Source organism: Raphanus sativus, chromosome 5 (genome assembly GCF_000801105.2).
Source record: "Raphanus sativus cultivar WK10039 chromosome 5, ASM80110v3, whole genome shotgun sequence".
In the NCBI taxonomy this organism is placed as follows: domain Eukaryota; kingdom Viridiplantae; phylum Streptophyta; class Magnoliopsida; order Brassicales; family Brassicaceae; genus Raphanus; species Raphanus sativus.
In genome coordinates this window covers 4,900,968-4,914,316 of record NC_079515.1, presented here as the reverse complement: position 1 = coordinate 4,914,316, position 13,349 = coordinate 4,900,968, and the positions used below count along the sequence as shown (strand labels likewise).

Here is a 13,349-nt window from a genome sequence, read left to right as displayed (position 1 = left end):
TACTCGACAAACCAAAGCAAACCGTGTGATACGCAATGAATGTGGAAAAAATGCACATACAGTATACCCCCAAACGTGACGGTAAAGTCGAAAAACTATATAAAACCAAAAGGATTCATAACTATAAATAAAAAAGGCAATTAGAGAAAATAACACAGGTATTCCGATTTATGTTTATGTTTTTTATTCTTATATATGGACATGGATTTTCCAGAGGTGTATGATTATACTTCTTAGTTATTCGAATGTCTTTTAGTTACCATAGAGTATATGGTAGTAGAACTTCGTAGTTAATTACTTATGAACGATTATACATATCTATCCAACCATGAATTAGAGTTAATTAACCTGTCTTTAGACCTTTATAATTTCACATCAGAAGTTTAAATCCATTAACATTGAGAGACTTTTCGTAGATTTTTTTTCAAAAATAAAACTTGAAAATAATAATAAAAAGAAAAGAGAAAGAATCATTTGTCACACGAAAGACTCCGATCTTTTTAGAAACTACTATATTATATTATAAATGGTTAATACTCTGATGAAATATTTTAATATACATGTCATTTTTTTTGTGAATGATCAATCAACCTTATATGAATCTTTAAACGAAAATGATGTTTAAGGCATTGTCATTTTGTTGAAAATGAATCTTTTGTAGCAATTATGCTGTCGCAGTGCAATTTAAAGACAACGACATAAACCAAAAAAGAAAATGAGAAAAACTAGGATACCCTCGTCTTACTGGATTCAAATATTGGGTTAAATGGGTATTTAGAAAACTGGGCCTTTATTGTATTAAGTGGGCTTCCGACAAATATTTATCTCATCAATTAAAAAAAAAGAAGTATTGGATAACGGATAACCCTCGAAACGACGAAGCTGCGGAAGAGAAAACCACATCCTTGTGAAGCGTTTAAGAGGAAGAAGAAGAAGAAGAAGAAGATAAATCGATTCTTTATCTGGAAATTCAATGGCGGTTTCTTCTGTAACTTCCTTCATATTACCCTCTTTCGCCAACCTTTCATCTTCTTCTTCTTCCACCAAACAGAAAGTCTCTTTGCTTCCATCTTCTTCTTCTTCTTCGTCTACTCATGGCGGCATTGGCTCCTGCGTCCTTAACAAACCCTCCATCTCGTTTACGAAGAAGGTCTTCGCAGCTCCCGAGACCCTTACTCCGGAAACCCTCGATGAACCCGCCTCTGATGACTTCTCCGAGGTACACGCTCTTTTCCTCTCTCTCGGATTCATTTGATAGAGACAATGTGGAAACAACATGTTTTGTAGTATCATATTCCGTTTTCTACTATATCTGCTAGATAAAAGCTGCTTCCTTTGTGCGTCTTATTGTTTATTCTGGTTAAAGTTTACTCCTTTTTTTATTTTTTGTATCTGTGTGACATTCAGGTTCCGAGCTCTTCCTCAATAAGTGTTGACGCAGATAAGGTATATCTTCCAGCTCACTACTAGAATGTTCTATACATAGATTTGTCAAAATTGGTGTCTTTTTGGTTCTTACATTACTCGGAGCTGTCTTTTCTGTAGTAAGAAATGACATTAAGTAGATAGTTTTCAGACCACTATCATGTTCAGATTGGAATCCTATTTTTTTTTTTTTTACAACACCAGAGATGTTTTTGAAGTTTGTTTTCTTTTTGTAAGCAGATGGCGCCAAAGCAAAAGATTAGGATAAAGCTTAGGTCATACTGGGTGCCTCTCATTGAGGACTCATGCAAGCAGATACTAGACGCTGCGAGGAACACCAATGCCAAGACGATGGGTCCTGTTCCCTTGCCAACCAAGAAGCGTATCTACTGTGTTCTCAAGTCTCCCCACGTCCACAAGGATGCAAGGTTCCATTTTGAGATCAGGACTCACCAGCGGATGATTGATATTCTCTACCCTACTGCTCAAACCATCGACTCCTTGATGCAGCTGGATCTTCCTGCTGGTGTTGATGTGGAAGTGAAGCTCTGAAACTACAATGGTAAAAAAACAAAATGGTTCTTTCCTCTTCCTGTTCTGAATGCACCTTCCAGAACTAATATCTTTGATGCTTGTTGTTAACCCAAGTTTTTTCTTCCTTCAGAGGCGATGGGCACTTGCATTGCATGAACAGACTGTTCCTGATAGAATTGGTAAACCATGTATCATCCTTTTGAGAGCCTATGTAATGAATATTATCAGCAAAGCTGGAATCTTTATGACATCTTTGTTCTTAGTTAATGAACAAATCTGCAAGTAAGCAAAGTTCAAAGAAATCTTTTGTGTGGGTATACTAATTGTTTTGCCGTCACTGCTATACTTTTTCTCTCGTATTTTAATTGAATCTTTATATGAATACAGTTATGAGTATAGAAAGGAGAAAAATATACGAGTTGAGTTTTTTAAAAGAATAAGGAAGTTGGAATCTTGAAAGCAACTTCATTGCTACACTTTTGAGAGCCTATGTAATGAATATTATAGCAAAGCTGGAATCTTTTTAGACATCTTTGTTCTTAGTTAATGAACAGATCTGCAAGTAAGCAAAGTTCAAAGAAATCTTTTGTGTGTGTGTGTGTGTGTGTATACTAATTGTTTTGCGGTCACTGCTATACTTTTCCTCTCGTATTTTAATGGAATCTTTATATGAATACAGTTATGAGTATAGAAAGTAGAAAAATATACAAGTTGAGTTTTTTTAAAAGAATTGAGGAAGTTGGAATCTTGAAAGCAACTTCATTGTTATACTTAATCCGAAAGTTTATCCACAAACTTAATGGAGTTTACAATGACTTGCTAATTTGGCCTTATGCATAGATATTCAACTAACCTGTATATTTAACTTGGAGAATGGAGAATATTGCAAAATATCTTATGTACAGCTATATGATTAATATATTAATCATAAAATTAAATAATTTTCTAAAGTAAGGGGAGTATTACTTCATTGTAGGATCGATCATCTCTTGACAAAAAAGAAAAAGAACGGTCGACAAATTTGAAAAATAATTTAAGTGGAGGAGACAATGATGGCCTTTTTTATAATAGTCGCAGGCATATTCTCACGATATACCAACATGGACCGTCCATATTTATTTTACTTGATATTTTAAAATTCTTTTTGTTTTAAAAATGTTCGAATAAAAGAATATCAGTACTTTTGAATTCTTACACAATACCTGCTTCAATAATTTTATATTTTGCTAGATACATACTAGTAATAATAATAGTCAAGAGTTAGTGCCAGTTTGGGTTGTTTGAGTGACATTTGCTAATTGCTATCTAGTCAAATCATATTTGCATCAAAATATGGTTGTAGTTTGGTACTTTGGTTTATTTTGACCACACTTTCTTTGACATCTCCATTGTTTTTTTTCTTTTGCTATTCGCTTATCAAAATGCTCAATGGAATTGAATACATGTGATTATGTGATCATAACACCAATATGAACTATCATATTATCATTTTTATGATATAACCAAAGAATTACATTTCCATCTAGTAGAAAGTTATACGAGCTAGTAGTAGTATCCATCCCTCCACTTATAATTGGTTTGGTTCTGTTAAAAGTCTTTATCGTCCGAGAAGAACCAATCCCAATCAAAAACAAATGACTACATTAAGAAAGCATCAAACAAAACAGTGTCTTGTGTTTTCATCACTCGAAGAGACAATCTTTTCAATGGCTGAGATTGAAAGAAAACAACAGATACTCCAAAAACAAGAATACACACATAAGTTTCATATTTTGGTTTTAGCAAAGTATTGTGAGACTCATAATTGTCGCAAAATTATTGGAGGGGTCCTCATTGATATGCCCATAGCCAGTTCCGCCCATAGCAGCTTTGCTTTCTTTTAGTTACCAAGAAAAATAAAAAGACCTTGTTGTTTGCAATGGCAGTGCTAAACTAAAAAGAACAACAGTGCTAAAAAAAAAAACAATTTGTATTTTCACATCACGATACTTGGATATAACTGAGTTAGTAGCTTACTGTCATTTATTACTAAAGTTGCCAAAATAACATATAAAGTTGCATGTCGGTTTGGTCAAATAAGATAATATTAAGTAATTTTTGTTCATAGCATAATCTAATTTGATTAGAAAGAGAAATGAATAAGAGTATGTTCAGCTGACAGTGACTTTAGAAAATGGTAGCCTTCAAGGGAACGATGGCTTCTCGGATCTATAGACAAACGAAGTCATTTGTCACTGCGTGCGTCACTTTCCTTCTAACCTTTCATCTTTTATTTCTACTTTTTTTTGGTGCAAATATTTCTAAATATTTTTAAGGCTCGTTCTAATTATTGACACAAGTATACATGTCTAAAACAATAAGGTTCTATACCAAAAGTGAAAAACAAGTTTAGATTTACTTCCATCAACTAAAAGCATCAGATCAGTGTAAATGGATGTATTCATTCACGTTTACAGTCAAATAATAATAAAAATTTTAATTGATTTTTTTATATAAACATTAGTAACAACAAAAAAAACAAAAGAGGTTGATGATAAACAAAAAGTAGGTGTCACTGAAAAGAGCATGTGATTAAATACATACACACAAAAACTATTGGCCACAATTAAATTGATAAAATACATGTGGTGTGTGTTAGTTTAACCGTCAACATACCTTCTTGAGTTTTGAATTACACAAGAAAAAATGAAAAAAATGCCACGATATTTATTTAAAATTAACTACAAAATTTTATTAAAATAATATCAATACATTTCGAATAATAACCACATGAAACACAAAAGCAGTAAGGAAATTAGATGAGTGACTACTGTAAAATGTATTTTGAAATAAAAATCTACGATTAAATTATCATCCGGAAGAACAGTTTAGAGATTATCATTTGTAGTTGTCTTTTACAAAAGTTCAGCGTTTTTATTGAAAAGTTATTCATTACTTTGAGACCTTTGAGTGATATACGTTTGTAGTAAAAACTTATTACCAAATTTTCATCCTGTCACCACTTGAAATTGAAAAATGTGGAAACAAGAAAAGTAAAAATGCCACCCTCTCAGTGAACAGTAAAACAGCTAAATCACCGTGGTTAAACAATTAAATTAGGTTTAATTTGACATTTCTTTCTAGGGCGAGACAAGAGTGAGAGAGAGAGAAACTCCAAAAATATAAATGGATGACATCCTCCCGTTTTCGTTTTTAGATATTAAAGAAAAGAAAAAAAAAAGAGTTTTGTTTTTTTTTCTGTTGTTGGCCGAGAAAATTTCCAATGTTCCCGGTCACAAGTCGCCGCCACTTCACATCCTCTCTATATATCCTCCGTTCATCTTCTCCACACAACCATGTCCTCTACTCTTCCTCCTCTTTCCTCCCTTCCTTCATCTCCTCCTCATCTCCAACCAAACACAACAACAACAAACAATCACCTCCAATGGCCGCGTGCATCGACACGTGCCGAACCGGAAAACCACAGATCTCCCGCGACTCAAACCGGTCCCTCGACGACGAATCCGGTTTACGCTACTCCAATTACTTCCGCTCCTCCGGTTATCAATCTATCAACGCCACCACCCAGACGAAAACCCTCCACACCCGTCCTCTCGTCGAAGACCTCGATCTCCACCCAAACGACGACGTCTGGGCCAAGATCCGACAAGAAGCCAAATCCGACATCGAGAGAGAACCCATCGTCTCCGGCTACTACCACGCCTCGATCGTCTCCCAGCGGTCCCTCGAGGCAGCTCTAGCCAACACGCTCTCCGTCAAGCTCAGCAACCTGAACCTCCCGAGCAACACGCTCTTCGATCTCTTCAGCGGCGTCCTCGAGCAGCACCCGGAGATCGTCGAGTCCGTCAAGCGAGACCTCTTAGCCGTTAAAGAGCGTGACCCGGCCTGCGTCAGCTACCTCCACTGTTTCCTCCACTTCAAAGGCTTCCTGGCCTGCCAGGCCCATAGAATAGCCCACGAGCTTTGGACCCAGAACCGAAAGGTGTTAGCTTTGCTGATCCAGAACAGAGTCTCGGAAGCCTTCGCGGTGGACTTCCACCCCGGGGCCAAGATCGGGACGGGTGTTCTCCTCGATCACGCCACCGCGATCGTGATCGGGGAGACGGCGGTGGTGGGGGATAATGTGTCGATTCTGCATAACGTGACGCTGGGAGGGACGGGGAAGCAGGGCGGGGATAGGCACCCGAAGATCGGAGACGGGGTGTTGATCGGAGCTGGGACGTGTATTCTCGGGAATATCACGATTGGTGAAGGGGCGAAGATCGGTGCTGGGTCGGTGGTTTTGAAGGATGTGCCGCCGCGGACGACGGCTGTGGGGAATCCGGCGAGGTTGCTTGGTGGGAAAGATAATCCCAAGAGGCATGACAAGGATCCTGGTCTGACTATGGACCAAACTTCGCATATATCCGAGTGGTCGGATTATGTAATTTGAATGTGTTTTGTTGTTTTTTATTGCTTCCCTAATCAGATCATTTGTCTCTCTGTATAAGATACTATTTGTCTGATTAAGATGGGATTTGGAACTAAAACTCGGAAACTCTAAACGTTTGTTTGAGTTTCCTGTGGTTCGTTTCTGATTAGCAGAGACTCTTTTAAGAATATGTTTAGTATATGTAAGTGTGTTTTGGGAATAAACCGAAAGTTTATCATTTTTTTTGTCATACTTTGCTTGCTACAGCTGTTTAGGAGATGACAAAACAAGACACCATTCAAGAACACTAGGAATGCTTTGCTAGTGCTACAAATCAATAACAACATACATATTCTTCTTCTGTAAGTGTCATCTGTTTCTGTTGTTGACACTTGTTTTAGCGTATGTGGTACGCAAACTATAGCGACATGTCCTCCTACTTTATAGTGGAGATTTAGGTAGGAATCGATATATATCCATGAACGCAGACGTCTTGGTCTTCTTGGTTTGTCTTGGAGTAAGTTTCAGAAGATTGTGCTTTTTGTTCATGGAAAATGCACGAGAGTTTCTGCGAAGGAGAGTTTAAGCATTTTAAAATGTGGTTGTGGCGTCAAGAACTATAATTTATTATTGACTGAAATGAATTGTCTTCGTGTTAATATATTTATTGACGGATTTGCCTTATATATATATAGTTGTTCATCGTGAGAGACTTAAACATTTTCTCATCTCTGTTTCCCTAATGAAACAGAGTTACACGATGGACATTTCTGTTGATTTTCTCCTCCTCGAGTCCATCTACTTTCCAATGTTGTCCATTTTCTTTAATTTGCTTCTGTTGTTAGGTATGTTTGGATCCTGGGTTTATTACAAAAAAGAGGTGGCTTCTGAAAATAATGAGAGGTATAAGAAAACGTCTTTAACGTACAGCAAACTGGTCGTTGTATGTTGTGTCGCTTTCTCTGCCTTGAGTTCCGTGTTGTTGCTGTCAAGTTGCTTCCACCTGCATGCAAACGGTTGGGAGGATCGCAGCAAGCTGATGATTCTCTTAGATCTTCTGTTTGAATCCCTTTCATGGGTTGCAATCTCTTTCTACCTGTTATCATCATCAACCGATGTTCAGGGTCAAAAGAAGATTCCTCTTCTGCTTAGACTCTGGTGGGTTTTCTATCTCATGGTTTCTTGCTGCCGTCTTTCTGTAGACATTGTCTTATACAAGAAGCAAGAACTGGAGTCTCTTCACCTTCTAATATATCATGCAGTTGCCGTTACCGTGGGGTTGTTTCTCTGCTATTCATGTTTGCAGAAGAAGAAGCAAGGAGAAGATGATGAAAGGATCAACCTACTCGAAGAACCTCTCTTGAATGGAGCTGAAGAGGATGATGATGATGAGGTTGTTACACCTTTCTCTAACGCTGGGTTTCTAAGCCACGTGAGTTTCTCTTGGATGGGCTCTCTGATCGCCTTGGGAAACCAGAAAATCATAGACAGCGAGGATGTCCCTCAAGTCGACGGCAGCGACAGAGCTGAGAAACTGTTTTGTACATTCAGGAGTAAGCTCGACTGGGACGATGGCCAAAGACGTATCACCACGTTCAAGCTTATCAAGGCGCTCTTCTTCTCGGCGCGGCGAGATATCCTCTTGTCGACTCTCTTCGCTTTCCTCTACACTATCTCATGCTACGTCGCGCCATACCTCATGGAATCTTTCGTTCAGTACCTGAATGGTAACAGACACTACTCAAACGAAGGGTTTGTTCTAGTAACCACTTTCTTCGCTGCTAAGCTCGTGGAGTGCCAAGCGAGGAGGAACTGGTACTTCAGGCTGCAGAAAGCTGGGATCGGAATGAGATCGGTCCTGGTCTCGATGATCTACGAAAAGGGCTTGACCCTTCCTTGTCACTCCAACCAGGGACACACCAGCGGCGAGATCATAAACCTCATGACGGTCGATGCAGAGAGGATCAGTGCTTTTAGTTGGTACATGCATGATCCATGGATACTCGTCTTACAAATCAACTTAGCTTTACTGATCTTGTACAGAAGCCTTGGTCTAGGCTCGATCGTAGCTTTCGCTGCGACCTTCTTAGTTATGCTCGGAAACATCCCCTTGGCCAAGCTTGAAGAGAAGTTCCAAGGGAACTTGATGGAGTCTAAAGACGAGAGGATGAAGAAAACATCTGAAGTTTTACTGAACATGAGGATACTTAAGCTTCAAGGATGGGAGATGAAGTTTCTTTCCAAGATTCTTGACCTCAGACGCGTCGAAGCGAGCTGGCTCAAGAAGTTCGTGTACAACTCCGCGGCTATCAGCTCTGTTCTGTGGGCCGCACCGTCTTTCGTCTCCGCAACAGCTTTTGGCGCTTGTATGCTTTTCAAGATCCCACTCGAATCGGGGAAGATACTAGCCGCGCTCGCAACGTTCCGCATTCTTCAAACTCCGATCTACAAACTCCCCGACACGATATCGATGATCGTTCAGACAAAGGTGTCCCTAGACAGGATTGCTAGCTTTCTCTGTCTTGATGATCTGCAGCAAGACGTTGTGGAGAGACTCTCTAGTGGAAGTTGTTCAAAAACGGATGTGGAAGCCAGTGATGGTGCTTTCTCCTGGGACGTATCTTCTCCCGTCCCAACGCTGAGAGACATAACTTTCAAGATCAGACAAGGGATGAACGTCGCTGTGTGTGGGACCGTTGGTTCGGGGAAGTCGAGCTTGCTCTCGTCAATACTCGGTGAAGTTCCCAAAGTATCTGGAAGCCTCAAGGTTTGTGGGAGGAAGGCTTACATCGCGCAGTCGCCTTGGATACAGAGTGGGAAGGTGGAAGAGAACATTCTGTTCGGTAAGCCGATGGAAAGAGAATGGTACGAGAGGGTGGTTGAGGCGTGTTCTTTGAATAAGGACTTGGAGGTGCTTCCGTTCCGTGATCAGACGGTGATTGGGGAAAGAGGTATTAATCTAAGTGGTGGACAGAAGCAGCGGATTCAGATTGCTCGTGCTTTGTACCAAGATGCGGATATTTATCTGTTTGATGATCCTTTTAGTGCAGTAGATGCTCATACTGGATCACATCTCTTCAAGGTATAAGACCATCTCGATGGTTCACACTAATTTTTGCTCTAACTCTATAATAGAGTTGTGATATACTCCAATAATATTCTATTTTAGAGGGAAAATAAAGCGAAAAACTTAGTAAATCCATTTTTACTCTACTATAAAGTAGAAAATAGAGTACTATTTAAGTATTTTTATTCTAAACTCTATTTTAAGTGAAAAATAGAATAGGATTGGAGATGCAGTAACAGTAGTTTCTTCTTATCATCTACTATTAGATTGTGTGATCTGATCTGTCTCTGTAACAGGAAGTACTGCTGGGGATTCTGAGGAACAAGACAGTCATATATGTTACTCATCAACTTGAATTCTTGCCTGAAGCTGATCTTATTCTGGTTTGGGACTTGTTCGCTTTACCATCTTTACAATGCATTATTATGAAATGACATTAATGGTATTGGATATAAATCATTTTGGTAGGTCATGAAAGATGGGACGATCACGCAAGCAGGAAAGTACAACGAACTTCTTGACTCAGGAACTGATTTTATGGAACTTGTAGGAGCCCACACCGATGCCTTGGCAGCAGTTGATTCATTTGAGAAAGGATCTGCTGCTACAGCACAATCAACAACTACAAGCCAAGAGAAGAAAGTGTCCAACGATGAAGAGAATAGACAAGAGGAAGATTTGGCTACCCCGAAAGGACAGCTAGTTCAAGAAGAAGAGAGGGAGAAAGGCAAAGTTGGGTTCAGTGTATACCAAAAGTACATGTCACTGGCTTACGGAGGAGCACTTGTGCCTATCATATTCGTCGTACAGTCTCTCTTTCAGATTCTGAACATCGGTAGCAACTACTGGATGGCATGGGTGACTCCTGTCTCTCAGGACGTGAAACCTCCGGTGAGTGGCTCTACCTTGATCATAGTCTACGTGGTTTTAGCCACTGCGAGCTCCTTGTGCATACTCGTCAGAGCAATGCTGGCTGCGATGACTGGTTTCAAGATAGCTACTGAGCTCTTCAACCAGATGCATCTCCGCGTTTTCCGTGCCTCCATGTCCTTCTTTGATGCAACACCAATCGGGAGAATACTGAATAGAGTAAGTACTTCCTCAATGTTGTAATGAATGATACGAACTCCTTTTTCTGATCACTGTGGTTGTTTCACACTTGTTAGGCTTCAACAGACCAAAGTGCAGTGGATTTGAGATTACCAAGTCAATTCTCGAATCTTCTTGTTACGGCTATAAACATTTTGGGGATTATCGGAGTGATGGGACAGGTTGCTTGGCAGGTCCTTATTGTCTTCATCCCTGTCATCGCTGCATGCACCTGGTATCGGGTATTCTTCTTCCTAATACTCACAAAACTTAGATGATCAAAGCTTAGCTTCATACTTTGTTATTAATTAGCATTTATATATATGTATGCAGCAATATTACATATCTGCAGCTCGGGAACTGGCAAGACTATCTGGAATAAGCAGGTCGCCTTTGGTACAGCATTTTTCAGAAACGCTTTCGGGGATAACAACCATCAGGAGCTTTGATCAGGAACCGAGATTCCGAAGCGACATCATGAGACTCAACGATTGCTATTCTCGGCTAAGGTTCCACGCCATTTCTGCAATGGAGTGGCTCTGCTTCCGCCTTGATCTCTTGTCTACTGCTGCGTTTGCGCTTTCTCTTGTTATCTTAGTTTCTATCCCTCAAGGAGTCATCAACCCAAGTAAAAAAGTTACCTCCCTCTTTATCAGTTTTTTCTTTGTAATCCATTCTCACAACTAAATCTTCTTCTGTGTTCTTAAAGGCTTTGCAGGATTGGCCGTTACATATGCACTCAGTCTGAATAGTCTGCAAGCGACGCTAATATGGACGCTATGCGACCTTGAGAACAAGATGATATCTGTGGAGAGAATGCTTCAGTACATAGACATCCCCAGCGAACCGCCTCTTGTGATTGAATCAACTCGTCCTGAAAAATCGTGGCCCTCTTGTGGAGAGATTACTATTTGTAATCTACAGGTAACTGAAAAACTCTGTTCTTCGTGACTTGGGAAGCTCTTGTGACTAAAGTATGATCATCACGCAGGTAAGATATGGTGCACATTTGCCTATGGTGTTGCGTGGATTGACGTGCACTTTTCCTGGAGGCTTGAAAACGGGTATTGTTGGGAGAACAGGATGTGGCAAGTCCACTCTGATTCAAACCCTTTTCAGGATTGTGGAACCAACAGCTGGAGAGATCAGAATCGATGGAGTTAACATCTTGACCATTGGGTTGCACGACTTGCGTTCCAGACTGAGTATCATACCTCAAGATCCAACCATGTTTGAAGGCACGGTTCGTAGTAACTTGGACCCTCTTGAGGAACACACTGATGACCAAATCTGGGAGGTTCGCAGACTCTTCTTTCCTTTTTGGTGTTCTTGCAGATAGCAAAAGAAAGCTTCTCACACTTTTATTTTGTTTCTTGTTTTAGGCACTTGACAAGTGCCAGCTTGGGGATGAAGTAAGGAAGAAAGACCTAAAGCTAGATTCCCCTGGTTAGTACAAGAGTCATAAGAATCTCTTAAAACACATCATCTAATGAAAGGAATCTCTTCTTATATATATCAGTTAGTGAGAATGGACAAAACTGGAGTGTTGGTCAGAGACAGCTGGTGTGCTTGGGAAGAGTCTTGCTCAAGAGAAGCAAAGTATTGGTTCTTGATGAAGCCACTGCTTCTGTAGACACTGCCACTGATAATTTGATCCAGGAGACGCTGAGGCAACACTTTTCGGATTGTACAGTGATAACAATCGCGCACAGGATATCATCCGTTATAGACAGCGATATGGTCCTGCTCCTAGACCAAGGTCCTAAGCTTCATATGATCATAATTCACTTATTTATACTATGCTTCATCAGTTCATTGTTTTGAATGAAGACTTTGTATTAACCTTTTCTCTGTCCTAATTGCAGGGCTTATTAAAGAACATGATTCACCAGCGAAACTGCTTGAAGACAAGTCATCTTCATTCTCAAAGCTTGTGACAGAGTACACAGCGACTTCTGACTCCAGATTCAGAAGAAGCTGCTAGAATTAGAAAAAAAATGTCCTTGAAAACGAGGGAAATCAGAGTATCATACTCGAACTATTTTATATATATGTAAACATTTTCTTTAAATTTTAAGTTCTTGCCTTCTCTGTGTTTCTACACAAACAGAACTGAAATTTGTAAATTAAAAAAAAGTGATTATAATGATATATTGTTTTCTTACTGATGAAGTAAGGAAAAAAAGAACCGAAGCTAGATTACCCTGGTTAGTATTAGTTATATTAGTGTCGCAGATAGTTGGAAGTACGGTGATCAAGTGTTTAAGTTAAATGTGCTTACCAATTAGGGATAAGGAAACTAGTACTCTTATCTTATATTTTTTTTCTAATTATGGACGTGGGAATACAAGGACAGTCAAGATCATCATACACTTAAACTACGTTTCTGATTCCTTATATGTGAAGACTTGTACTAACACTGTCTTTGTATCCTATGTGCAAGGGGCTTATCAATGAACATGATTCACTGCCGAGATTGTAATCCCGGAAGCGATAGTTCTTCTGTTTCAAAAAGATGCATATTCTAGAGATTTTTTTTTGTTTCAAAAAGATATATTTTCTTCTATATTCTCAATGCAATTTTTGTCAACTAATAATGAAAAATTGCGAAATTCAAAAACATTAAACGCATTTTGTAAATTCTTATTAGTTTTAAAATATGAGAAATATAAAATTACAGAAAACTATGCATTTATTACTAAATTTTAATATGTTTTATTAAAAAATGTAAACATTCTAAAACATGTATTATTTTGAAACGGATGGAGTATTAAATAATATAATAAGAAAATTAGTCTATCCATTAAACAGTCTTCTCGCGCA

At 39.1% G+C, this 13,349-nt stretch overlaps 3 protein-coding genes across 5 annotated transcripts; all 3 read left to right on the top strand.

Annotated features, from left to right (window-relative positions):
* The first annotated feature begins 844 nt into the window (after window positions 1–844).
* Window positions 845–2,263, top strand: LOC108857060 (30S ribosomal protein S10, chloroplastic). Its single transcript, XM_018630985.2, has 4 exons — window positions 845–1,219; window positions 1,408–1,446; window positions 1,666–1,987; window positions 2,090–2,263. The coding sequence occupies exons 1-3, from the start codon at window positions 974–976 to the stop codon at window positions 1,975–1,977; spliced, it is 597 nt and encodes a 198-aa protein (XP_018486487.1). The 5' UTR covers window positions 845–973; the 3' UTR covers window positions 1,978–1,987; window positions 2,090–2,263.
* Window positions 2,264–5,147: 2,884 nt separating this feature from the next.
* LOC108861934 (serine acetyltransferase 3, mitochondrial) lies at window positions 5,148–6,608 on the top strand. Its single transcript, XM_018635926.2, has one exon. The coding sequence runs from the start codon at window positions 5,222–5,224 to the stop codon at window positions 6,389–6,391; it is 1,170 nt and encodes a 389-aa protein (XP_018491428.1). The 5' UTR covers window positions 5,148–5,221; the 3' UTR covers window positions 6,392–6,608.
* Window positions 6,609–7,057: 449 nt separating this feature from the next.
* Window positions 7,058–12,694, top strand: LOC108861933 (ABC transporter C family member 7). 3 transcript variants are annotated; one of them, XM_018635924.2, is made up of 11 exons: window positions 7,345–7,528; window positions 7,633–9,452; window positions 9,734–9,820; window positions 9,906–10,526; window positions 10,604–10,768; window positions 10,860–11,154; window positions 11,236–11,450; window positions 11,518–11,823; window positions 11,909–11,972; window positions 12,046–12,285; window positions 12,392–12,694. In XM_018635924.2, the coding sequence occupies exons 1-11, from the start codon at window positions 7,486–7,488 to the stop codon at window positions 12,508–12,510; spliced, it is 3,975 nt and encodes a 1,324-aa protein (XP_018491426.1). In that variant the 5' UTR covers window positions 7,345–7,485; the 3' UTR covers window positions 12,511–12,694. The 3 variants fall into 3 exon arrangements, with proteins under 3 accessions (XP_018491424.1, XP_018491426.1, XP_018491427.1); XM_018635925.2 differs by having other exon boundaries at window positions 7,390–7,528; window positions 7,677–9,452; XM_018635922.2 differs by having other exon boundaries at window positions 7,058–9,452.
* Window positions 12,695–13,349: the final 655 nt, after the last annotated feature.